We start from the raw sequence: 27,674 nt of genomic DNA, 5'->3' as shown, positions 1-27,674 counted from the left end.
TGAACCACAGAAAGAACAATATATGAGATGCACAGGGTTAGCAAACTGATGCTACCAATCAGGCATTTCAAACAACAGGTTTTATCCCCGACAAGGAGCCACGGAGGTCTGCTTTTTCTCAAGCAGCTCTCAATAAATTTCCTCAGGATACAATTACAGATGCTAAACACATAGTTTGCTTCATTTTCAGTTCGGGTATAATTTTTTCCCCCTCAAATGGAAAATGAAACCAAGCTAATGTCATGAAAGATTGCAAGGGGGAAATATACAGCTGTTTCAGAGCCTCCCAACAGCCCTATTGGTAAGGGGAGCTTCCTTGGGACCCAAATAATCAAAACTGAAAGTTTCTTGAATCATCTTATAGAAAGAGAGTAAGGTGGCCCCAAAAAGAGTTTGGAAGAGACTTCTTGTGCTAAAGCTTGATTTTCACTTCTTCATAACTTGGATAATTCTTATGAGATAACCAGTATGTAAATATTAAGTAGATAAAAACTCATGCCAATATCCCAGAGTCTTGACTGCTAAGATTTTGGAAAATGTTAGGTATGCTAGGTTAATTTCTTCTTTATTCAGTAAACAATTCTTTTTTTTTTTTTTTTTAAGATTTTATTTATTTATTTGACAGAGAGAAAGAAAAAGCACAAGCAGGGGGAGCTACAGGCAGAGGCAAAGGGAGAAGCAGGCTCCCCGCCAAGCAAGGAGCCCCATGAGGGGCTCGATCCCAGGACCCTGGGATCATGACCTGAGCTGAAGGCAGACGCTTAACCAACTGAGCCACCCAGGGGCCCCTCAGTAAACAATTCTTAAAGACCCTTAAAGAGGGTCCACCAACCCAATAGGCAACAAATTATAAGAAGGATATAGTTTAAAGTGCTCTTTCCTCTTGACAAGCCAGAGAGCTGGAAGGAACAGCCATATCTCTTCTCAATCATCTGCCTGCCTGCCATTCCTAAAGCAGGCCTGTCTTAAGGCTTTTCAGAGAGAAGGTGGATATCTAGTTGGTTCCTCAAAAAAAGTGTTCTAATTATGCTAGGAGACCCACTTCAAAGTAAATCATTATTTACTGCCTACAGTTTTTCCTGATGTACAACATTATTTTCTGCAATTGAAATCTTAGCCCCTTTCCTCTAGTCTAATCCTAGGTGAAATCACAAGGCTCTATGCTGCCCGTGACCTGACAAACCTATTGAGACAAAGAAAACATAAACCTGACAGGATCTGACTCATCCCACAAACCTGGGCTCATTAATACCTGGAAAATTAAAACACAACATACTATCATTAGGTCATTGTAAAATGGTAGCTGTTGATCTATTTTCTCTAGTCTTGAACTTTATCCCAGGATATTTTAGCAGTTAAGATGGGAGCTAGGCATTTGCCAGTGATTATTCTTGAACAAGCACTGGATGTGGAAGTTGTCTTTTAATTTCCTCATATTCCCCCAAAAGAGGCCAAGTCTGAGGTGTCCCAAGGTCAGAGCTTAAGTACATCCACTTAAAATAGTTTCAGTGGTTTTGCATTTGCCGAGTCATCTTGAGAAAGGAAAGAAATACTTTAAAGAAATCCAGCCCAAGTCAGAGGTGCTCAGGACATGGTGACCCCTGTTCATGGGAAGCTGCCAGGCAAGGAGCCCAGATTTGGTGGTGATTTACAAAATTTAGAAATCCTTCCTGCCACCTCCAAGAAACTATTCATGAATGACAATGTATTTAAAATATGAATATTATAACACTTACTCTCTGCCTTGAATACTGCCAAAAGATGATCTGAAATTAATTCTTCCACTGAAGATTCCAGCTTCCTTTCTCCATCAATTATCCAGGGAGTCTGTGGTAAATTCCTGGAATATTTATTATATCTCCCTGCCAAAGAAACATAAGGTAGCCTGGATGGAATGGTATCATTAACACATTAGGATAAAACAACTATTTATTGAGTGCCAATATCCTAGGTGCCATGACACAAAACAATGTTTAGCCTTCAACTAACAATCTAATTTGGGGAGCCAGCACAGATATATAAATAATTAAAAGATTTAAGGTAACAGTAGAAGAGATGGATAAAGACATCATATGAATCATCAAATGAGCTCTAAAGGAATGCTCAGTATATTTATTAATCTGATTGGCTGACTGAACAAGTAATATTAAGGAACACACCAAGGATCATTAGAAGAAAAAAAAAACCAGCAACTACTGCTTTTACACTTGATTAATAATACTTTTAATGAAATACTCATTGGTGATAATATATTCCAAAGAGTTCCAATACAGGAAATTTTGAAGTTTTTGTAATTTAAAAAAACCCCACAACCCTAACAGAACATGACTCACTGCTTTAAGAATAAAGCTGCACTAATGGCAGGTAGCTTTCATTACCATGGGGCAGGGTATTATAGTTGAGACTAGAGAGCAATTTCATTTCAGGTATCACTGTGAAATAGATGTAGCTTTCAAAACAAAAACTATCTGCTAGATTACCTCTTGGGAAGGTGAATGCAAAAATTTTTTTTTTCAGAAGCTCAGTCTTCAGTCATTTTGCAGATGATAAAATTATTTTTTCAAGTTCACTTTCATGCTCTCTGTGGCTAAGTTTCTCCTGATCGGTTTTGGGTCTCTGCATCTACCCATATTTCTATGGGTACTGGCCATCTCTGATGGAAACTATTAAAACCTGAGAAGTGTCATTCCCTTTGGCATGGCATTTTAAATAACAAAACTAAGTGGACCTTAAAAATGCCTATAGAACCTATTTAAAATAAGCTTGGCTATCAGTCCTAATTCTCAAAAGAGGTAACTAATCAGAACCTAATAATAAAAATAAGAAGGAAACAGAGGAGCCATTTGAGTTTTTCAGAAAGGAGAGTAAGTTGACAGTGTAAGTATATTCTAGACTAAATATTTTACCAGCCACAAAAACAGCACCATGAGCACACTCAATTTCAAGAACAGTGCATACAGCCTTTGGTGAGTTTGGAGGACAAGGAAACTGCCTGCAAAACAAAATAAATTTTACAGCTACTATTTTCCAGACATGATATCGAACCACATAACTAGGATGAATCAGCATTGTCTGAGACACACAGAGCCCGAGTCTCATGGACTAAGCCACTCCCTAACTTTAAGTTTCGGAATCATAAGGGTCTTTTAGGCCTCAAGTACGTTTTAATACATAAGAGTGGCACTAAGTAAATCAGGGCTCTGCTGCTACCTTTCACTTAGGAGGCCTCATGTTCCCAGATGATAATTTCTAACAACCTTGAGATTGGAGAGAAAAACCCATATTTATGAAGTGGAAGCCTCTCCAGGTTCTTTAGCCATTTTGCTATCCATGAACACTTGGTGCCAGCTTACAAAACCCTTAATCATTCGGGTAAAGTTGGTGTGCAGTGACAGACTAGTCACAGGAGTAAGTCCCACCTGTGAGGAGGGTCTCTGCCATTTTTCTCTCTTTCTCTTTCTCATTCCAACTATGACCTCAGGGCCAGAAAAAGTGGAATGTGACAGACTCTGCCCTTTTAGCTAAGAAACTTCAATCTAACTGAAGACAGACAGGAAAGAGCAATATATGGCTTTATTTTCTGTCTACCATCTGGGAACTTCCAAAGCCATGGACTGGAGTCTACCTGTAAATGACTAGATATGGACTTACTCCAAATGCTTGGCTTGAAAATGTCACAGTTTCCTAAGATGTCTTAACAAAAAAATTACTTAGAAACTCAGGAACTATTGCTTATAGAGAGTAGCTAACTTTACTTCCTAAAGTTTAATAGAAATATTTCCATTTTCTGAGGCTTGCTTTTAGTCAGTAAAATAAATAAAACCTTCTTCATAGCTTCATTGTTTGAAATTTATTCAAGGATATTCTGGAAGGATAACTATGATAATATTTTATTAAATAAAATAAACACAATGAGAATTAAAATATAAGCTTTATTGTATTTCAGCATATTTTAACAAGTGAAGAACTCATGAGCCTTTTTCTCCCTCTTCTGGAGATGGACAATACTCGAAATGCAGAATGAGGGATGTAATGGGACCAGCTTTGGGCTGGAGAGTCAGGAACCCTGGCTCTAAGTCCACTCTATTACCCAGTTGAAATCTTAGGCAAGTCAACTCCCTCAATATGCTCTTCTAAAGATAAAGAAGTTGGGTTTGATTCATAAATTCAAATATCAGTTTGACAAACATTTATTGAACACTACTACATGCCAGGTACTGTGCCAAGGAGTGGGGATATAACAATGACTAAGACACAATCATCATCCCTGAAATACAACCAGTTTTGTTTTAGAGATAATCCAAATTATCTCTAACGTTCCTTTTATTAGAAAATTCCATGATGCTCCCATGTGTCTATACTTCTACTTACTTGCAGAAATCCTCTTCTTTTATCTTATTCAATGCTTTCATAACTGCCATTCTAGTGAACACTGACTATATAAGGTAAAAATGAAAAGAAAAGACGTTTTATCACCCAGGCAAGAAAACAAGAAAACATCGGAGGTGAAACATAGAACATGGTTGGAGAAATGACATCATTTTAAACCATACTTACAGGACAGAAATACTTAAAAGCTTAAGAAAATAAAACATTAAGCATTCATACTGTCAGTTCTCCCCACAACCCTCTTTTTCAATTTAGTCTATGTCCACAATAACAGGTAGATCTAGCAAAACAATTTAGCAGCAGGCTGCCAGGCTAAGAGGTAAACAGAGCCAACCAGTATGACCTGGCATCTAGCAACTCAACATCACTCACCAGCCACAGATAAATTAAACAAATCCACCATGCTGAATAGAAGGGCATCTACAACAAATGTCCCACACTGGGTTTTTTAAGACCAGAAAAGCCAAACCACATCATAGATACACTAGAATGAATTACTGCGTATAAAATGGCTTTACTATGATCAATCACAGTTGTCTCTTCTGTTTGGAGAAATTACGCTTGACTCTAAAGAGGCACATGTAGGCATCTCAACGGTTTATCATCAATGGTTTTCTAAACCATATTTTGGAGAAGCCCTAGGTATAGGGTTAAAACCGAAAAATAAGTGCCTATTTGTTAAGATATGAAATCTTAAGCCTGAAAGAATCTCAAAAGGTCATGTAATTTGCTCCCAGCAAAAAGGCAGGAAAGCTACATACACCTGTACTACTGGCCAAATGATGTGGTGTCGATGATGCTTTGACAAAAATGTCCTTATTCCATTATTTGGTGCTGGTACTTGTATATTTCGTCAAAGATAACAAAAACTGAAACAAGATCTTCAATATAAATATGGCTACAGGTTATTTGGACAGAGCTTTCCAACTGGTATGGCAAAGCAATAAGCTATAATTGTACCTAAGATGTTGAGCCCTCTAATTCACAAGGGCAGAAGGGCAGGACCTAGACAGAGAGAACTCCCCGGCCCATTGCCTCCAACTTAGAGCAACTTCATTTGTTGACCTCAGGGTGCTGGACAAACATTGTAATGTTCTAGGTGTACCACGATGTGAGAAAGGTGGGAAGCAGTGCTTTAGGCTTTGCCTGCATTTGTAAATTATTTCTGCACAGGGCATTCGACAAATGTTACAAACTCTCCCCCAACACCCACCCCGCACCCAGTTCCAAAAGGCTCGGCAACTAATCAAAGCCAAGAGTAAAGACCAATAGATGTATTTTTGGTAATATGCTTATATTCTTCTTAACAACCATAACAGCAAAATAGATGTTAATAAAACTAAGAATGCCTGAGTCTCTGCATAAAACCAGCTAGGTATCTGTGGCATGAAATCTTGCCAATATCATTACTTTGCCATTCCCTCCTGGCATAGTAGAAACTAAAAATATATGCTAACTAATTTGCTCATTAATATGAAGACCAGCTCACATCAAATAAAGGGAAGTTTAAATAAAATGTCCTTTTGCAAATGTAGCCTGAAACAGGCCATATTAATTCCGATTGTCCTAAGTAAAATAATTTATTTTGGATTATATTTCTTAAATACCAATTCCTAGAAAATGGATATTAGACAAAAGTTTGGAATGCTAATAATTAACGTGGATTTTCCTCAATGAGTTAATTTGGGGATTAAAACCTAAAAGTTGAATTTCTCCCAAATGGGTAACAGTAACATCACTGAAACACTGGTTCTAAATTTAACAACACCAGGGACACAACCCAGACAGCGACACAAATATGAGAATGTTTGTGTTATGACTTCCTAGCTAGAGGCAAAGGTATTCAGAGTTCAAAAAAAATTAAAATAAATGTAGCAAATGGAAATATTTAAAGAATGATTCTTAGTATAATACACTGCCAGTATTTCTAACGCATATCATTTTGCTGTTAATCTGAATATTCAGTGCAGACAAAACTCAATAAAGAATAAAAAGGAGGAATCCTTACCTGTTTGTTTTTGGCTGGCTTGAAGCAATCTGGGCATATTGCACGTCTAAGTAAAATTTAAGTTAATAAAAAAAGTTAATGAGTTTATTTTGGGGTGAATATAATTCAAATATATTTTATATATTTTAATATATATGGCTGCTAAACTCAATATATCAAGAGCAGACAAAATGAATCCCTACACCAGCTGCACTGGTATGCCTACACCCTTATATTAGACAGCACATTTTAAACCTACTAACAGACATGACAAGTTCTGATATGCTCATTACAAAGAGGAGGAACACTGTTTCATGAAAACCAAAAAAGCATTAACAATGTTACACAACTGACATTGTTGTTTATGTAGCAACTTACAGGAAGTGGCAATCCTCAACTGTTTCTGGGTGAGCAAAGACCACACTCACTTCAAACAAGCTCTAAAAATTATAAAGACAGTTTAAAAATGAGCAAAAGGAAACCAACATCTAACCACTTATGAATGGAAATAGAAATTAATTCTCAAAGATTGGCTCACAAACAGTGGCAAGGAAAACTGGAAATACTACTGTTCTCAAATCAGCTTGTGCATGGGGCAGCTGGAAAGGAAATAGTTTTGTTTTTTGTTTTTTTTTATTTCTAAAGCTCAATCACTAGTTATTCTACCAAAAAAATTTTTTTAACAAATTTTAAAATAAATTTGTATGATTTTTGTACATGTATATAAATTCGATGTGAAGATGAAAGAGAATTCAAGGAATTGGAAAGAGATAATTGTTCCTATGATTACAATTATTAGCAAGGCAAAAGCGTTTTATTCACATGCTTAAAATCTCTGTGGGAGCCTTTATTTTTCTATTATTTATTTTGTGGCACTTTACTCAAACTTCTTAGTGGATTTGAGTTTTAAAAGAGAGATCTTAATTTTTATTATAAAAATGATACATACAAATTATAAAATAATCAAACAGAATGAATTTTTAATCCCACACCACTGAGGCAGAACATAGTAATAGGTGTGTTTCCTTCTAGCCATTTTTATGAATATAAACATAAATGTATATACTTCTTAGGATATTAAACATACTTTTAGAAAATTGCTTTATTTAATTAATATTATGTTGTGGACATCTTTTCATCTCTTCAACTCCAGGGAGTGTTGGATGTTTAAGTTGTAAACTTTTCCATTATTAAAAAATGCTACAATGAACATCCTTGCATACAAAAAAAAGCACAATTTCATACTCTATGTACAGTAATCTTCACAGAGAACAAAATTCCACATTGAGAAAAATGATAAATGCCGTACCATGTAACAATTTTATCTTTTTTATTGAGTATTTCTGTATTTACTGATTGCATTGGATTGTCAACAAGCATATTAGCTTCTCTAGAATCACAACACTGAATAGCTAAATTTTTTTTGCTCTCTAATTTACACAGTAAAATTAAAATTACAAGACATTGCTTTTACTCAAGAAAACTTCACTCATTCTGAATCTATTAGAACATTGTTGCATCTTTTGTTTTCTATTTTCTGTTCTCATTAATTCAACATGTAAAATTACTTATGCTTCAAAACTGAAGTTTGAGGTAAAAATATTTTGCATCAATGACTTCTCTAATTTCCAAAGTACTTTCATTACCTCATTTCCCCTCCGTATATGTGTGAAGTGGTTTTATTCTCTATTCTGTCAGTATTCAGTTTAAAGGAGAGAGTTTATTCTTACTAACAGAAGGAAACAGAGCTATATAATTCTGAATGGTGAAAAATTTTTTTAACTATTTAGCTTTGAAAGATGGTTTTGTGATTTTACTTGAATAGGGGTGTGTCTGATATTCAGGGAATTTCCTTCAAGCGAAATCATGAAGCAATGAAGTCATACTATAAAAATCTAATTTAAGATGAGCTGGGAATATATCTTGTTGAGCTCTTTCCTAAAATTTGGTCCATTCTGGAGACTGAGGCAAGGTCCATTATGGAACAGGGGAGATGGCTAAGTGTTCTGGTTTCAAAGGCAGTCTTTGCCTAAAATTAAATAGAGGGACTTGAGATACAACAAGGTGGGATAGGTTGAACCCATGCTCACTATAGTTGATTGATTGTACCTGAAAACAAGATTAGCCACAGATAACTGAATTTAAATAGTCTAGAGTTGGCTCTACACTTATTCACAGTTACTTCTATATTGCTTTGTCTCAGTACATGTGTCTCTCCAATTAAACTATAGACATATTAAAGGCTTAGATTCATTTCTAATCTTTTCAAGTCAATTATGGTATACTACATTTGTTACACTCATAAATGTCTTAGATCACAAAGAAGTCTTAAAAAAATAAAATCTTTCTCAATTTAAGACTGTTAGAAATTAATATTTTAAAAGCTTAAAAATTCTCCATTGGGTTATTTAAAGAGAAGATTATTTTGGCTAATCAAAACTCTGCCATATAATGAAGTAAAACTGGTAAAACCAGAGAATGAAATTAACAATGCTGACGATGACCCAATACCTTTCCATCAATGGGAACACCCAGTTCCTCTGAAAACAGGGGGTGAGTTATCCATTTGTAGGCTTCTTTTAGCTGAACTATATCATTTCTTCCCAGCGACAGACTCTGTTTTCTGAATAACATAAAAATTAATTCACTGAAATGGAAAACTTTACTTTTTCTGCTAAAGGAAAGAATTTATGCAATTATTTAAAAATATTTATTGAGTGCCTACTATGTCCCAGGCACTTTTTACACATTGGATAGAAAGCAGAGAATAAGCAGACAAAAATTCCTCAGCTCATGGACCTTATAGTCTAGTAGAATCAAAAAACAGCTTTTTAAAATGGTATATAAGACAGTTTTTAAGCTTCAAAGACAAAAGTATACTAATAAGTTTTTCTGAACTACCATTGCCAGATTCCAGGATTATATGTCAGAAGACAGAAAGATGGAATAGAAGGGATTGTTTATTGCTCAGGAACAATAAAACTGAGTATTACAATAATCTCATCCAGACTAAAAATTTTTACATCTACTCTCTTCCTAATAATGGGGCTTACTTTTGGGAAATCAACGTAAAAGCTATACTTTAGTGCTAAAGAAGAAACATTAAATCCTAAAGTATGGATGTGCTGAAATGCTTGTCACTTTAATATCAGAAAAATGTCTGAATAAAAATCTGACATTCCCCCCAAATCTACTCATGAGCCAATAAATAGGTTTCGGGAAGTCCCAGTTATGATCTCTAGCTTTTAGTTTGTGACCTAAAATTGTTATAGAAAGGAACTGAAGGGGGTGCCTAGTTGGCTCAGTTGGTAGAACATGCAACTCTTGATCTCAGGGTCATGAGTTCAAGCCCCATGTTGGGCATGGAGCCTACTAAGAAATTTTTAAAGAAGAAAGGAACTTAAATAAAAAGAAAGAAAAGCATGTATGGTATGATATTATTAAAACTGCTTTGCTATGCTGAGAATACTATGATATCACTAATGAATTAACAAGTCCACACCATTCAAATCAGTCTTATGAACTACAAATCAGTCTTATGGCTATATACAGGGCTGCTTTTAACAAGAGATGTTAGGACCAACTTGTGAATCATTTTTTCTATGTCCAATTTTCACTGATAGAAATGACTACTTATATCAAAAATTCGTTGTAATTTAATTCTTAAAGACAAAAAGACACTACTAACTGCAGGTAGAAAATAAAAAATAATTTAGCTAATGGCTAAATTTAATTGATCTAAAAAACATATAAAGACGACTTTCCTCTAAGAATACAAATTATGAAATGGTTGATGTACACATTCTATATCCAGCTGAGAGTATAACTGGTTACACAGAATGCTTTCATATGCTTTGGGATTGTGGTTTAACAATAAAAAACTCAGATAAACCCTACATCTGACAAAGAATCAAATTACTCTCTACATTCAAGAACTTATTGAAACACTGTTTGAACTTCTTAAACTGTTCCTAATTCTCTGAATATCAGAAACATTTTAAGTATTTTAAAAGACTATCTTGATATTGTACCAACAGTTTAATGATATTTGCATAAAATAACATCACAGTTGAAAAGTAATTAATGTTTGAGAACTCATTTTAAAGGATAAAAAGTGAAATGGAAAACACAAGAATAGAAAACTATTTAAACATTGTTTAGATTCTAGAGAGTACCAAGAGTTGCAGCAAAAAGCAATCCAAAATATGGGTTAAGACATTACTGGTATTTTAAATCCTTCATAGTCTTTGAAATAGATTTAGACATCTTAGTCCAATTAAAAAAAAAAAAACATACAGGTATTTTTTCTTTCCAGATTAAAGAACATTAGAAAGGGGTTAATAGACATCTTGGAAATCTTAACCTTCTACACAAGGCAAAAACTTAACACTTAAAATGCCAGATTTTTAATCCTGCAAATTCAGTGTGCCTTAATAACTCTTCTAATATAATTTACGGTAAATGTTTTCACAGAGGTTCTTAGCATATGCCTGATGGTCCTTTAGAGGCATTAGTTGTCATTGAGGTAAATTCAGTCCCAACTGAGTACTTAGTAACTGCATTTCCCTCTCTCCTGTGTCAGATAACTACTGATGAGGATGTCAACTGCAACCACTTTTGCTATAGATACAATATGACAACCATTCCAGAGGAAAGATGAGCCAAAATATCCAAGCACGATTAATTTTTCTAAATTCCTTGAATCAATTCTTTAATGATTCCTCCACAATATTTTGAATGTAGAATGAACTACGGATACTGAGGGAAAAGATTAGTATTCTGTATTTCTTCTGTGCCAATATCTCTATATTGAACAGGATCTTTTGGAAGAGCTAAGCTTAGTTTAAAATTCTTCAATAAAGAATAACAACAGCAACTCACAACCAATGTGGATGGAAACTGGAAACATTTAGAAAATAACATGCCTTGACTATGCTAAAAAATTTATCAAACATAGGATCAAATTTTATTATGCCAGAATCACAAGCATTTGAGACTAATTTAACATAACCTAACTAAACCCCAAAACCTTTGCTAGATATAGGGCTATTACCCTTTCAGAAAAGCAGATGTGAAAAAAAAAAAAAAAAAGGCCAACTCAATTACTTTTTTTATAAATCACTTAACCAAATATAAGATTCGAATACAGAAATCTATACTTCTCTTTGTGCTTTTCTCTCCAGAGTGCACAGGAAACTTAAGTAGTCATGTGGCCCTTTTTATATTGGTATAGAATTTTTAGTTTCAAAATCCAAAAAAGGTCTGGAAAATTAAAGACTTTTTTTTTTCTTAAACCAGTTGGCAAACAAACACTGACTTGAACATGTGAGGCTGTTTAGAGACTTTGTGTATCAAACTTAATGTGAATATTTATGTTTCACTGCAGAATTTCACTGCAGAAATCAAACACATTAATGTGTTTGATTATAGAGTACCACCTCAGACCATGGAGGGGAGGGGTATGTTATATATGGTATTTACCACCATATTACATTTCTAAAATCTAAAAAAATTCTAAATTCCAAAACACATTTGGTCCCCAAGGGTTTCAGATAAAGGACTGTGGACCTATGTTTTACATGTTTTATCTATGTATAAACTCACTGTTGTTCTGCTTTAAATAGGATTTTACTTTGTATCTTTTATAGTATAGTTTATAATTTAGTTTCTAAGACTAGTATAAAATTTATTCTTTTATAATAGCTTGCCAAGCTACATTCTATAAGTGCCTAATGTAAAAATATAAAATATGTATTTACATTCAATGTTAAATCCACAAAAAAATGAATCCACTTTAATAGACTACTAATAATGTGCCATGCCAATAAACTAATTTAACAAGGTTGACACCTAAATTCATATAATAAAATTTTTCTCTTTCTTTCAATTTCTCTAGGAGCTAGTGAAGTCACTCTAAAAAAAGAGATAGTAGTAGTAAAAGCACTTTAAGAATCAGGTAGCTTATATTTAAATAGTAGAAAAAATTCCCTACCTAAATTACTTACCCCATTTCCTGTTTTACCAGCAACCATGCAGCATGCTGTAGGCAATTTAGTCACACCCAGAAGAAGAGAAAAGGGGAAAAATGTTCATTGAAATGAAGTTCCAATATCATTACTAAAGTGCTTAACTAATTTGCTAATCAAACTCTCCTTTTTAGGGGAGGAGTTAGTGTTCAGAAATGTGGCAATGACCTCATTCTCATTTAAAATCAGAAATGAGGTAAGATGCCACTTTGCAGTGCTGGGTTGCTTGTGGCCTAGGAACAGATTTCTATCTCATTAATGAGGTATAAGTGTTTAACATGAGTAGCTCACTTTTTTTCTTAAAGTCTCTTAGTATTTCACAGAGGAAGGCCAAAAGTGAACGAGGACCTACTGTGTCCCCCAAACAGAACTGAAAGCCTCAGTTTTTTTGTTTTCATTTTTTTAATAGGGCTACCACATTTTTAACTCTAATTAATGATGTCCACGTGTAAGTGTTTAGAAGTAAAATGTACCAACATCTGTAACTCACTTCGGAATACAACAAAAACTAAGATGGGTGGATGGATAAACTGATGACAAAATACATAATAAAGGAAATACAGAAAAATAGTAACAATTATAGAATCTAGGTGGGTATACAGGTGTTCATTGTACAATTCTTTCAACCCTACTGTACGTTTAAAAATTCTCATAGTAAAATGTTAGAGAAAATGTTCTGGGAAGAATTAATAAAAAACTTAAAAAGTTGCTAAAATGGAGATAACATTCACAATTATGGTTGTTATAAGGATTAAATTAAATTCATATAAAATGCACTACATAGTAAGTGTATGATACTAAGATTTCTCAGTTTGCCAGTAGGCTCCCAAAGCTGTCACTTTACAGAAAGCTAATGACATGTCCTATCTCATTATATAGCATTTTGTGAACATGACAGAAGCATACATGTGTAAGTCAATAAAATACCATATGTAGTCTCTGCATCCGCCTGTCACAAAAGTGGCCATTCATTATCGCTCACATCTACCTCAAGCCTGCCCCCCCACACACACATGTTACAGTTCATATGTAGAATCCTGTCCTTTTAAACTTCAAATGACCAGTGAGGCACTAGATACCTTTAAAGACTTATTTGGAAATCTTAGGTGTATTACATTGTTCAGACATGAGTCAAGCAGAATAAATTAATTACTGGCCAAGTAAGAACTAGAATTGTTCCCAATGCCTAAACATCTCATCAGTACCTTCTGATTCAGTAGTTTGTTTACTTTGCTAGTTCAACCTAATGCCACTGACAGCACGACAAGACCCCATCCTTCTTTCCTCCCATTTACTCAAGCCCTCTTGGAAAAGTATAGGGGCATGGTAAAATACACCAATTACTAGGAGTCAGGAGACCCAGTTTTAGGCTTTACTAAATTTCTGGCACTCAGTTTCCTAATGGGTAAAATGAAAGAGTTACACTAAGATGAATGTAACTTAAACTATTCTGGGTGGCTAAAGGTCATCATTAATGGGCATTAGTATACTATTTTGGAATAGAGGCTATTAAGACTTGTAGGACTTTAAGATCATAGAAAAAAGTGAAAAATGATCTCCCAAAGCTGAAACCTTGTAGTCCATATTGCCCCACCTTCCTCCAGCCTCCATACTTTAAGAGATCAATAAATACTTGTTTTCTCATCCAAAAAGGGATATTAATACTCCCCTTGAAGGGAGACTGTGGGGATTCAATGAAGTTGTATAAGTAAAGAACCAAGTAAGATTCCTGGCATGTACTTAACAAATAGTAACTACTATTGTCATTTTTGAATTAAAACCTTAACTGCAATTCACAAATGATAAAATTATCCCTTTTTTTTCCCTTAAAGATTATTTATTTATTTGAGAGAGAGAGCAAAGCGAGCGAGAGAGAACATGAGTTGGGGGGGCAGGGGCAGAGGGAGAGAGAGAAGGCTCCTTGCTGAGCAGGGAGCCCAACGTGGGGCTCAATCCCAGGACCCTGGGATCATGACCTGAGCTGAATGCAGACGCTTAACCGAATGAGCCACCCAGGTGCCCCAAATTATTATCCCTTAAAAGATTCACAAGACTTGATTCCTTTCCCTCACTTCCCAAACTGCTCTCCTATAGATAGTCCTGAACTTTTCTCATCAATGAAATCCTCATGGGTATCTAAGCTATAGAGAATTATCTGTCCATTCTTTAAGGGGACTCAGGTTCTTCTATTCTTTTTTAGTGACCTTTTCCTCTCCTCTTTTGAAGCAAATTCTGTTTTCTATAGTCACTTTCAGGTGATGCCATCAAATCTGCAATGTCCTGCCATCCTCTGATTATAAAGTAGGGCAGAACTGGAGGTTGCCAAGGGAAACCAGATTACCATGTGTAACATATAAAATTAAATCAAATGTCTTCAGTACCTGAGATTTGCTAAAGGGTTTTTCCTTCCTAATCCTCTGCAGGCTTCCTGCTCAAGCATGCCAGCAGGTTGGACAGAACTAATCACATAGCAGGGGCTGGAAGGCTGAATCCCAAAGAAGTCAGTGTTGCTCAATTATTCAATTTTTACTACATGCTAATAATGTCCTGGACCTGCTTCTGCTGAGGAAGAAAAGTACATTTCTCTCTTTCAGGTCACCAAGATAATTTTAATAAATGTTCTATTCCTCAGTGGGAAAAAAATCATTCTCTAGAGTAAGCAATTTAATTCTTCCTCCCCAACAGAACCAAGTGGCATTAAAGTTATCAAGTTTAATCAAATTTGGCACCAAAGGCAATATGTCATCTCCTGAAAATTCAGGAACCACACAACTTAATCCTGGACTCTGCTTTCACTTTATTGGAGAATTCTAGGCAAGCGCTAAATAGAGCAGTTGAATAACCTGCTTGCTAAAGTGCTTGTGTACTCTGGTAACATACACACACACACACACACACACCATGGAAAGTCTATGCCTGGGAATGGCTTTAGAGCTTAAGAGTTCTGAGCACCAAACAATGAGTGTGTGTAACAGTAGGGCCAGAAATTGAGGCTGACTTAAGCAGAGGTGGCAGGAAGGAAGGATGAGAACGAGAGGCATTAAAAATGGCATGTTGGGGGGGGCGGAGCAAGATGGCGGAGGAGTAGGAGACCTGGATTTCGTCTCCTCTCAGGAATTCAGCTAGATAGGGATCAAACCATTCTGAACACCTACAAACTCAACAGGAGATCGAAGAAAAGAATAGCAACAACTCTCTGAACAGAAAAGCGACCACTTTCTGGAAGGTAGGACGTGCGGAGAAGTGAATCCGAGGCGATATTCGGGAGGATAGACGGCGGGGGAGGGGCCTCCGTCGGCCGCTTCTGGCAAGTGATAGAGCCACGGAGCACAAAATCGGAACTTTTAGAAGTCTGCTCCGCTGAGGGACGTCACTCTGGTGGCGAAGTGGGGGGTGGAACCCTCGCAGGACAGTGTGGTCTCAGGACCCTCGGGGTCACAGAAAGACTGGGGGTGCCTGAGTGCGGCAGAGCTCCCAGGTATCGGAGCGGGGAAGCCGGCTGCAGAGACAGAGCCCAGGCGCGGGCTCTCAGCTCGGGGTTGCCATAAACCGTGATCCGCGGCACAGTCGGGCCACTGCCCCTCCAGCAGGGACCCAACAAGCGGCAGATCCGGGGAGACTCACCTTCTTCCCCCGGGAGGAGAGGTGCGGGAGCGCACCGCGGGGATCTGCTGGGTTTGGAGACTCCACCCGGGGTCGGGTGCCAGATAGAAAGGCGCGGTCACAGGCCGGGTGAGCGCGGAGTGTGGCCGGAGACCGGGGAGACGGGAGTGACTGACTGCTTTTCTCTGGGGGCTCGCTGAGGAGCGGGACCCCGAGTTCTCGGCTCCGCCGGGTCGGAGACTGGGAGGCCACCATTTTCACTCTCCGCCTCCAAAGCTGTACGGAAAGCTTGCAGGGAACAAAAGCTCCGGAGAGCAAACCCGAGCAGATTACTTAGCCCGGACCGGCAAGGGCGGGGCAATTCCGCCTCCGGCAAAGACATTTGGGAACCACGGCAACAGGCCCCTCCCCCAGAAGATCAGCGAGAACAGCCAGCCAAGACCAAGTTTACCGATCAATGAGAACGGCAGAACTCCAGCGCTAGGGGAATACTGCACATAGAATTCATGGCTTTTTTACCATGATTCTTTAGTCTTTCAAAGTTAATTATTTTTTTTAACTGTCTTTTTTTCTTTTTTCCTTTTTTCTTTTTTTTTGAATTTTTCTTTTTCCCCTTTACAACCAACATCTTATCAATCCCTTTTTTAAAAAAAAACATTTTTATTTTTCATTTTTAAAGTCATATTCTATCCCTTCATAGTAGTTACCCGTATTTTTGGCATATATATATAAGTTGTTCTCTCTTTAAAATCTTGAGATAGTTTCTTCTAACAGATCAAAATATACTCTAAATCTCTAGTGTATGGTTTTTTTCTACTCCCCTGCCTGATCACATTCTCTCCCTTTTTTCTTTCTTTTTTTTTTTTAATCCTCTTCTTTCTTTTTTCAAACAACTAATCAAATCCTTTTTTAAAATTTTTTATAATTTCCATCTTTACAGTTATATTCCATCCCTTCATCATATCAACTCTTATTTTTGTACATATGTAAGTTTTTCTTTCTTTAAAATTTTGGGAGGGACTTTCTTTTAACAGACCAAAATACACCCAAAATCTAGTGTGTGGCACGGATCTATAATCCAGCCTGATCATATTTGATCACATTCTGTTTTTGTTTTGTTTTGTTTTGTTCTGCTTTTGTTTGTTTTTATCTTTATCTTTTTCTTTTTTCTTTTTTTCTTTCCTTTTCTTTTTTCTCTCTTTCCCTTTCTTTTCCCACTGCTTCAGGTCTTTTCTGATTTGTTTAGAGTATATTTTCTGGGGACGTTGTTACCCTGCTAGCATTTTGTTCTCTCATTCATCTATTCTCCTCTGCACAAAATGACAAGACGGAAAAAATCACCTCAACAAAAAGAACAAGAGGTAGTTCCGACTGCCAGGGACCTACTCAATACGGACATTAGTACGATGTCAGATCTAGAGTTCAGAATCATCACTTTAAAGATACTAGCTGGGCTTGAAAAAAACATGGAAGTTATTAGAGAAACCCTTTCTGAAGAAGTAAAAGAACTAAAATCGAACCAAGTAGAAATCAAAAAGGCTATTAATGAGGTGCAATCAAATATGGGGGCGCTAACTGCTAGGATAAATGAGGCAGAAGAAAGAATCAGTGAGATAGAAGACCAAATGATGGAAAATAAAGAAGCTGAGAAAAAGAGAGATAAACAACTACTGGATCACGAGGGCAGAATTCGAGAGATAAACGATACCATAAGACGAAACAACATTAGAATAATTGGGATCCCAGAAGAAGAAGAAAGAGAGAGAGGTGCAGAAGGTATAATGGAGCAAATTATAGCAGAGAACTTCCCTAATTTGGGGAAGGAAACAGGCATCAAAATCCAGGAAGCACAGAGAACCCCTCTCAAAATCAATAAAAATAGGTCAACACCCCGACATCTAATAGTAAAACTTACGAGTCTCAGAGACAAAGAGAAAATCCTGAAAGCAGCTCGGGAGAAGAGATATGTAACCTACAATGGTAGAAACATTAGATTGGCAACAGACTTATCCACAGAGACCTGGCAGGCCAGAAAGGACTGGCAGGACATATTCAGAGCACTAAATGAGAAAAATATGCAGCCAAGAATACTATATCCAGCTAGGCTGTCATTGAAAATTGAAGGAGAGATAAAAAGCTTCCAGGACAAACAAAAACTAAAGGAATTTGCAAACACGAAACCAGCCCTACAAGAGATCTTGAAAGGGGTCCTCTAAGCAAAGAGAGAGCCTAAAAGCAACATAGACCAGAAAGGAACACAAACAATATACAGTAACAGTCACTTTACAGGCAATACAATGGCACTGAACTCCTATCTTTCAATAGTTACCCTGAATGTAAATGGGCTAAATGCCCCAATCAAAAGACACAGGCTATCAGATTGGATTAAAAAACAAGACCCATCGATATGCTGTCTGCAAGAGACTCATTTTAGACCCAAAGACACCCCCAGATTGAAAGTGAGGGGGTGGAAAACCATTTACCATGCTAATGGACACCAAAAGAAAGCTGGGGTGGCAATCCTTATATCAGACAAATTAGATTTTAAACCAAAGACTGTAATAGGAGATGAGGAAGGACACTATATCATACTTAAAGGGTCTATCCAACAAGAAGATCTAACAATTGTAAATATCTATGCCCCTAACATGGGAGCAGCCAATTATATAAGGCAATTAATAACAAAAGCAAAGAAACACATCAACAACAATACAATAATAGTGGGGGACTTTAACACCCCCCTCACTGAAATGGACAGATCGTCTAAGCAAAAGATCAACAAGGAAATAAAGACTTTAAATGACACACTGGACCAAATGGACTTCACAGACATATTCAGAACATTCCATCCCAAAGCAACGGAATACACATTCTTCTCTAGTGCCCATGGAACATTCTCCAGAATAGATCACATCCTAGGTCATAAATCAGGTCTCAACCGGTACCAGAAGATTGGGATCATCCCCTGCCTATTTTCAGACCACAATGCTTTGAAACTAGAACTCAATCACAAGAGGAAAGTCAGAAAGAACTCAAATACATGGAGGCTAAAGAGCATCCTGCTGAAGAATGAATGGGTCAATCAGGAAATTAAAGAAGAATTTAAAAAATTCATGGAAACCAATGAAAATGAAAACACAACTATTCAAAATCTTTGGGATACAGCAAAGGCAGTCCTAAGAGGAAAGTATATAGCAATACAAGCCTTTCTCAAGAAACAAGAAAGGTCTCAAGTACACAACCTAACCCTACACCTAAAGGAGCTGGAGAAAGAACAGCAAATAAAGCCTAAACCCAGCAGGAGAAGAGAAATAATAAAGATCAGAGCAGAAATCAATGAAATAGAAACCAAAAGAACAGTAGAACAGATCAACAAAACTAGGAGCTGGTTCTTTGAAAGAATTAACAAGATTGATAAGCCCCTGGCCAGACTTATCAAAAAGAAAAGAGAAATGACCCAAATCAACAAAATCATGAATGAAAGAGGAGAAATCACAACCAACACCAAAGAAATACAAACAATTATAAGAACATATTATGAGCAACTCTATGCCAGCAAACTAAATAACCTGGAAGTAATGGATGCATTCCTAGAGATGTATCAACTACCAAAACTGAACCAGGAAGAATTAGAAAACCTGAACAGACCTATAACCACTAAGGAAATAGAAGCAGTCATCAAAAATCTCCCAAAACAGAAAAGCCCAGGGCCAGATGGCTTCCCAGGGGAATTCTACCAAACATTTAAAGAAGAATTAATACCTATCCTTCTGAAACTGTTCCAAAAAATAGAAATGGAAGGAAAACTTCCAAACTCATTTTATGAGGCCAGCATTACCTTGATCCCAAAACCAGACAAAGACCCCATCAAAAAGGAGAATTACAGACCAATATCCCTGATGAATATGGATGCAAAAATTCTCACCAAAATACTAGCCAATAGGATCCAACAGTACATTAAAAGGATTATTCACCACGACCAAGTCGGATTTATCCCTGGGCTGCAAGGTTGGTTCAACATCCGCAAATCAATCAACGTGATACAATACATTAACAAAAGAAAGAACAAGAATCACATGATCCTCTCAATAGATGCAGAAAAAGCATTTGACAAAGTACAGCATCCTTTCTTGATCAAAACTCTTCAGAGTATAGGGATAGAGGGTACATACCTCAATATCATAAAAGCCATCTATGAAAAACCTACAGCGAATATCATTCTCAATGGGGAAAAACTGAGAGCTCTCCCCCTAAGGTCAGGAACGCGGCAGGGATGTCCACTATCGCCACTGCTATTCAACATAGTATTGGAAGTCCTAGCCACAGCAATCAGACAACAAAAAGAAATCAAAGGCATCCAAATTGGCAAGGAAGAAGTCAAACTCTCACTCTTTGCAGATGATATGATACTTTATGTGGAAAATCCCAAAGACTCCACCCCAAAACTGCTAGAACTCATACAGGAATTCAGTAAAGTGGCAGGATATAAAATCAATGCACAGAAGTCAGTGGCATTCCTATACACCAACAACAAGTCAGAAGAAAGAGAAATTAAGGAGTCGATCCCATTTACAATTGCACCCAAAACCATAAGATACCTAGGAATAAATCTAACCAAAGAGGCAAAGGATCTGTACTCAGAAAACTATAAAATACTCATGAAAGAAATTGAGGAAGACACAAAGAAATGGAAAAACGTTCCATGCTCGTGGATTGGAAGAACAAATATTGTGAAGATGTCAATCCTACCTAGAGCAATCTACACATTCAATGCAATCCCCATCAAAATACCAACCACTTTCTTCAAAGAAATGGAACAAATAATCCTAAAATTTGTATGGAACCAGAAAAGACCCCGCATAGCCAGAGGAATGTTGAAAAAGAAAAGCAAAGCTGGCGGCATCACAATTCCAGACTTCCAGCTCTACTACAAAGCTGTCATCATCAAGACAGTATGGTACTGGCACAAAAACAGACACATAGATCAATGGAACAGAATAGAGAGCCCAGAAATGGACCCTCAACTCTATGGTCAACTAATCTTTGACAAAGCAGGAAAGAATGTCCAATGGAAAAAAGACAGTCTCTTCAACAAATGGTGTTGGGAAAATTGGACAGCCACATGCAGAAGAATGAAACTGGACCATTTCCTTACACCACACACAAAAATAGACTCCAAATGGTTGAAAGACCTCAATGTGAGACAGGAGTCCATCAAAATCCTAAAGGAGAACACAGGCAGCAACCTCTTCGACCTCAGCCGCAGCAACTTCTTCCTAGAAACATCGCCAAAGGCAAGGGAAGCAAGGGCAAAAATGAACTATTGGGACTTCATCAAGATAAAAAGCTTTTGCAAAGCAAAGGAAACAGTCAACAAAACCAAGAGACAACTGACAGAATGGGAGAAGATATTTGCAAATGACATATCAGATAAAGGGCTAGTATCCAAAATCTATAAAGAACTCATCAAACTCAACACCAAAAGAACAAAGAATCCAATCAAGAAATGGGCAGAAGACATGAACAGACATTTTTCCAAAGAAGACATCCAAATGGCCAACAGACATGTGTAAAAGTGTTCAATATCGCTCGGCATCAGGGAAATCCAAATCAAAACCTCAATGAGATACCACCTCACACCAGTCAGAATGGCTAAAATTAACAAGTCAGGAAATGACAGATGTTGGCGGGGATGCGGAGAAAGGGGAACCCTCCTACACTGTTGGTGGGAATGCAAGCTGGTGCAGCCACTCTGGAAAATAGTATGGAGGTTCCTCAAAAAGTTGAAAATAGAGCTACCATATGATCCAGCAATTGCACTACTGGGTATTTACCCCAAAGATACAAAAGTAGGGACCCGAAAGGCTACGTGCACCCCGATGTTTATAGCAGCAATGTCCACAATAGCCAAACTGTGGAAAGAGCCAAGATGTCCATCAACAGATGAATGGATAAAGAAGATGTGGTATATATATACAATGGAATATTATGCAGCCATCAAAAGGAATAAGATCTTGCCATTTGCAACGACGTGGATGGAACTGGAGGGTATTATGCTGAGCGAAATAAGTCAAACAGAGAAAGACATGTATCATATGACCTCACTGATATGAGGAATTCTTAATCTCAGGAAACAAACTGAGGGTTGCTGGAGTGGGGGGTGGGGTGGGAGGGATGGGGTGACTGGGTGATGGACACTGGGGAGGGTATGTGTTCTGGTAAGCACTGTGAATTGTGCAAGACTGTTGAATCTCAGATCTGTACCTCTGAAACAAATAATGCAATATATGTTAAGAAAGAAAAAAAGAAGAAGAAGAATGTAGCAGGAGGGGAAGAATGAAGGGGGGGAAATCGGAGGGGGAGAAGAACCATGAGAGACAATGGACTCTGAAAAACAAACTGAGGGTTCTAGAGGGGAGGGGGTTGGGAGGATGGGTTAGCCTGGTGATGGGTATTGAGGAGGGCACGTTCTGCATGGAGCACTGGGTGTTATGCACAAACAATGAATCATGGAACACTATATCTAAAACTAATGATGTAATGTATGGGGATTAACATAACAATAAAAAAAAATTTTAAAAAAAAATGGCATGTTGGGGAGCTACAATTCAGTAAAGCTGGTGCTTAGGGTATATATAATGTGTGCATAAATGTGAGTAGGGGTTCAACAACTAGAGATGAAACTGGAAAGGTCAGTAGGTTTTAAGTGCCGAGCTATGGCATGACTCCAAAGAATGAAACTATAACAGAACAAGTGCCACATTTATGTGTATGCAAAGTCCCATGGCAGCACAAAGAATGGACACCATTTTATTTTTTGACATTTGATCTTCTATAATTCATCAAGTCACAATATAACCATCATCTGCACACTATTTTTCTTACATGGTAGCTTAAGAAGAAAATAAAGTAGTTCTTATACCAAATTACTTCATTATCATACATGGGAAAATATACTGTGGGGATAGAGAGGAGTACAGAGCTTTAAGAGAAAACAGAGACAGACTGCCAGGACTCAGTGACCAGCAGTGATACTATGGTTTCTAAATTACCACTAATGCCCTTTTTTTTTAAAGTTTTTATTTATTTATTTGACAGAGACAGCACAAGCAGAGGGAGCAGCAGGCAGAGGGAGAAGCAGGCCCCCCGCTGAGCAAGGACCCAGGACCCTGGGATCATGACTTGAGCGGAAGGCAGATGCTTAACCAACTGAGCCACCCAGGCGTCCCACCACTAATGCCCTTTTTAAAACTCTAAAATCTTTTGAATCCTACACATCTCCTGTACTCATTTATAACAACAAAGATAATACAAATACAGACTTGTACCAACAGGAAAATGACAATAGTTGTGTGGGCAGCTAGAGGTACTACCCCTTGCTCTCTCTTCTCCCAACACACACACACACACACACACACACACATTTATGTCTTCTACTTGCACACAAATAGGCACCTGAGAAGTAGGCTCAACAATGAGGTCAGTAACGACAGTCACTCTTCTTTCCTCTTCCCACCCAGCATGCCTGCCCAACCTTTCCTTCTTCCCCTCCCCATCCCCCAGCCTGCTACAACCATGAGTATCTGCCTCACCAGGGCCCGCTCCTCACTTTGTATCAGGTTTGGTGTCAGGCGTGGTGGAAGAAAGAGGAAGGTAAGAGAGGCGGGAGGAGAATGCATGCCTATAACCATTGCTGGACTCCACCACGTAGCTGAGGTAAAGACTCCTCGCCCACGTCTCCTCAGCTCCACCACCTCCCTGCCTCAATCTCACTCTTCTTTTCCCGAGTCTCTAATGTCACACCCATGATGTAATGACTAACAGACGGAGTCTGGGTATCTCTTTTGATGAATAAAACATCAGCTATGTTTGAAAACCCACCCATATCCTCTACATTATCTTTCCCTACAGGGTTGAGGGGGACATAAACCCTTCTCACTCCAGCTTTTCCTACTACTGTTGGTAATACAAACTTTTGGATAGCATTAAAAAGATTGAACTTTTTATTTTTCACATGGCAAGAGGGGAAAAGCAGGACAAATCAGCACAGACAGAATGAATCTGCGGGCCAAATTAGGTTGTACAGCTCTACTGACCTAGTTCACAGGGGAATTCTATTTCTGAGTTGTGAATTTGTGAGTTGTGAGTTGTGAATTTTAAGAAGAGAATTTCTATTGTATTTTCTAATATTCTAGGTGCTGATGTTCACCTAGCTCTGAAGGATTTAATCGGAAATAATCACAAGAGGAAATTCTATGGGGATGGGAAGGTGGGGTAGGAATGGAGGTGGGAAGCGGGATCAGAAAAGACAGAACAGCTGCAATGAATGAAAGGCTCTGGGATAGACATGAAGAGAGATATCACTCACGTGTGGAATCTAAAATCTAAAAAAAAACCAAATGAATAAACAATCAAAAAGCAGAATGAGACCTATAAATACAGAGAACAAACTGATGGTTGCCGGACGGGAGGCGGGTGAGGGATGGAAAAATAGGGGAAGGGGAGTGGGAGATACAGCCTTCCAGTTGCGGAATGAATAAGTCACAGGAATATAGAGTACAGCATAAGGAATAGAGTCTTATATCACAGTCATATATAATATCATTATACTGTAAGAGTGATGTATCAGAACAGAAGGTAGCTACACTCGTGATGAACATAGCATCATGTATAAACTCATCAAATCACTACACTGTACACCTAAAACTAATGTAACATGTGTCAACTATACTCAAATTTAAAAATTGAATAATAAAAAAAAAAGATATGGTTCAGTCTTGTTCTTTAGTGTCATATGCTAGACAGAGAGGATAACTTGGCAACTGAATTTCAGGTAACTCTGGAGTTAATATCAGTGAAACAAAGACATCTCAACAAATATCTGTTAGCAACGGAGTGTGGCGGAGGGGATAAAAATATATTTCCTCCTAGAATTTGATTTTAGAGAACTAGCATCCTCACTGAAATACCAGTTAATGTAAAGTGAACTTGCAGATTCAAGAGACTTCGATGTATCAAAAGCTCAATTTCAAGTCATAAATACAATTTTACTTCAAAATTACTATCAAGAAAAACAGCTTTTAACAGTAAATGTTAAATTTTAGAATACCAAAGAGACAAATTAATTGCTGAGAATCTATTAATTGTTGAAAAGGGTCTCTTCAGTAAATAACTCAAGAATACTATGAAAATAACTATTTAAAAATTATTCCAAGCTATCACAAGAAAATTACAAGACTGAAATCATTCTGTGTGTTGAACTTGATTCGCACTAGATATGTTCTTAGGGATAAAGACTGAATTTTATGAGAAAAAATTTAGGTATTACTTTTTAAATATGCAAAAGTAATCTGTAATTATAAAATAAAGACTTGTGACTTCAAGGTGGTGGAACAAAGCACTTTCTGTCCGCTTCTCCTTTGGAAAATCATCTCAAAATAAGATGGAGAATGACAAACAGAAAAAGAAACTCCATCTATAATGAAAAACAAAAAAATTACTCATCACCCCAACTCTCCATACATGAAGACAAAAAGGGAATGCAGGAGCGGAAAGTGGCAGAGCCCAGGGAGCTGATCCTTCAGTGTTGGCAGAGGGAAGTGCTTGCCCCCTGCCAACCCAGCCAAACTGAGGACTGGAGGTGCAAGACAGCATGGGGTGAAACAGGCTGACAGAGGGGGTACCGAGAGACCCCAGGTCCTCTCTCTGACACCAAGCAAGAGGCAATTTTGACTCTGGAGACCAAACTAGAGGGATCTACACTCAGAAGCTCCTGGCAAGCCCTGCAGGGGTTCAGTCGGAGTTTACAGTCTGCCCAGAGACCTGCAAGCTCCTACCCTGTGCTGGGTACTGAGGCAGCCAAAGTTCTACTTCTGTGGACAGAAGATTCAAGGATTCATCTTTGGATAAACTGGATGGTTTCTGAGAGAAAACTTTCAGAAAATGACATAGGTCTCTCCATGTAAAAAGTCGGGTTACTACCTATTCTCCTCCAATAAAACCCAGTCAACAAGCACTACTATCCTGATCTATATAGACATAACTTTCAATCACTTTTTAAATGCCCTATGCTTAACAATGAGTGGACAAAGATCACTAGTCATTTAGAGAAAATCTTTAAGCTGAAAGGAAGAGAACAAAAAAATAAACACGAAAGTAGAAAAAATAATATGTGAATTCCCATGCACCCTTTGAGCAGCTTCAAGTTATCAACATATTGCCAATCTTGTTTTATTTATCTCTATTATCTTTTTTTTTTTTGTAGAGAGAGATGGGCTCCAGTTTTTTTTGTTTTGTTTTGTTTTTTAAAGAAAATCCAATCCTGTGAATACCTTCCAATGGAAACATTTTTAAAAGTGATATTCTTTTTTTTTCATTTAATAGCACCTTTTATTTCCAAAAATGAAAGGACAGATTTAATACTGTAGTTAAACCATAACTGTAATCTGGAGGACATGTAGCAGTCAGTTTTCCCAGACCAAGTCTTTATTTGACACAGACGGATCTAATTGTAAATTTATTTGTTGATGTTCTTCATTTCTGGCTTTTTAGTGGGTGGCAGGGGACACCCTTGATAAAATTAAGCCTAATACAAGTCTGTCCAAAATGTAGGTAATAACCCTAAATCTTTTCATCATATGCAAGTAAACCAAAATTAAAAATGAGTAAAAATGAATTCAGTTGAACTTAATTTCATAATGTCTTATTACTTCTTTTTTATTTATTCATTTATTTTTATTATGTTAATCACATCATTAGTTTTTTTTTTTTTCCCACACAGTACGTGCCCTCTTTAATACCCATTACCAGGCTAACCCATCCCAAAAGTGATATTCTTTACTACCAATTCAACTTAAAATTGAAATGTTTTAGATGTCAATTTAAAAATATGTGAGGGAGTACATAGTTTCTCAAAATTCTTTTAGGGCAGGAGAAGGGTATATAAGCAAAAAAATTTAAAAAGTCACTTATGGCATCTTAGTATAAGCAAACACCATTAGAAATGAAAAAGGGACTAGAAGCACATATTTGGAGAAGGTTTGGGGTTTTCCCCCTCATTTTCTTTTATTCTTTTTAAATAACATGTTAGAGGGGCGCCTGGGTGGCTCAGTCATTAAGTGTCTGCCTTCGGCTCAGGTCATGGTCCCAGGGTCCTGGGATCGAGCCCCGCATCAGGCTCCCTGCTCTGCGGGAAGCCTGCTTGTCCCTCTCCCACTCCCCCTGCTTGTGTTCCCTCTCTCACTGTCTCTCTCTGTCAAATAAATAAAATCTTTAAAAAAAAAATAAAAATAAAAATAAAAATAAAATAAAATAAATAACATGTTAGAAAGTACAAAACATACTGTCATTTATTTTGGAACATAATTTTCTCTCTTTCCCTGCTGTATATTATCTCAACCTCAAAGGTTTTCTGTTTCTTCAGCAAAGAAAAGAAGTGGGAGGGCCCCTGGGGGGTAGGGGAGAAGGTAGGACCTCCTTCCTACTACTCACCATTTCTTCCTTTTACTCTAACCACTGGATAGATATAAAATGCCACTGTCACTGCTGGGGACTTGGGCAAGACACACTGAATATGGTTCTAAGTGACCACAGCCAATGACAAGTAATTGTGCATGCCCATGTGTGTTAGGCATATATGAGTAAACAAAACAGACATAAGTCCTTGCCCT

General features: G+C 37.4%; 1 protein-coding gene across 3 annotated transcripts in view; it reads right to left on the bottom strand.

Moving 5' to 3' along the window:
* The window catches only part of PUS10 (pseudouridine synthase 10), a 74,223-nt gene that overhangs the window by 16,897 nt on the left and 29,652 nt on the right, over window positions 1–27,674 (bottom strand). For all 3 annotated transcript variants that reach the window (XM_032410924.1, XM_032410925.1, XM_032410926.1), the window contains exons 5-11: window positions 12,382–12,416; window positions 8,888–8,999; window positions 6,755–6,816; window positions 6,398–6,443; window positions 4,372–4,436; window positions 2,907–2,992; window positions 1,737–1,862 (exon numbers count right to left, since the gene is read on the bottom strand). In XM_032410924.1, the coding sequence (XP_032266815.1) occupies window positions 1,737–1,862; window positions 2,907–2,992; window positions 4,372–4,436; window positions 6,398–6,443; window positions 6,755–6,816; window positions 8,888–8,999; window positions 12,382–12,416 (532 nt within the window). The remainder of the gene's footprint in view (window positions 1–1,736; window positions 1,863–2,906; window positions 2,993–4,371; window positions 4,437–6,397; window positions 6,444–6,754; window positions 6,817–8,887; window positions 9,000–12,381; window positions 12,417–27,674) is intronic.

Source organism: Phoca vitulina, unplaced genomic scaffold, assembly GCF_004348235.1.
Source record: "Phoca vitulina isolate PV1807 unplaced genomic scaffold, GSC_HSeal_1.0 scaffold12, whole genome shotgun sequence".
NCBI lineage: Eukaryota > Metazoa > Chordata > Mammalia > Carnivora > Phocidae > Phoca > Phoca vitulina.
Note: the sequence above shows the minus strand (reverse complement) of the source record. Positions and strands in the feature narration are given on the sequence as shown.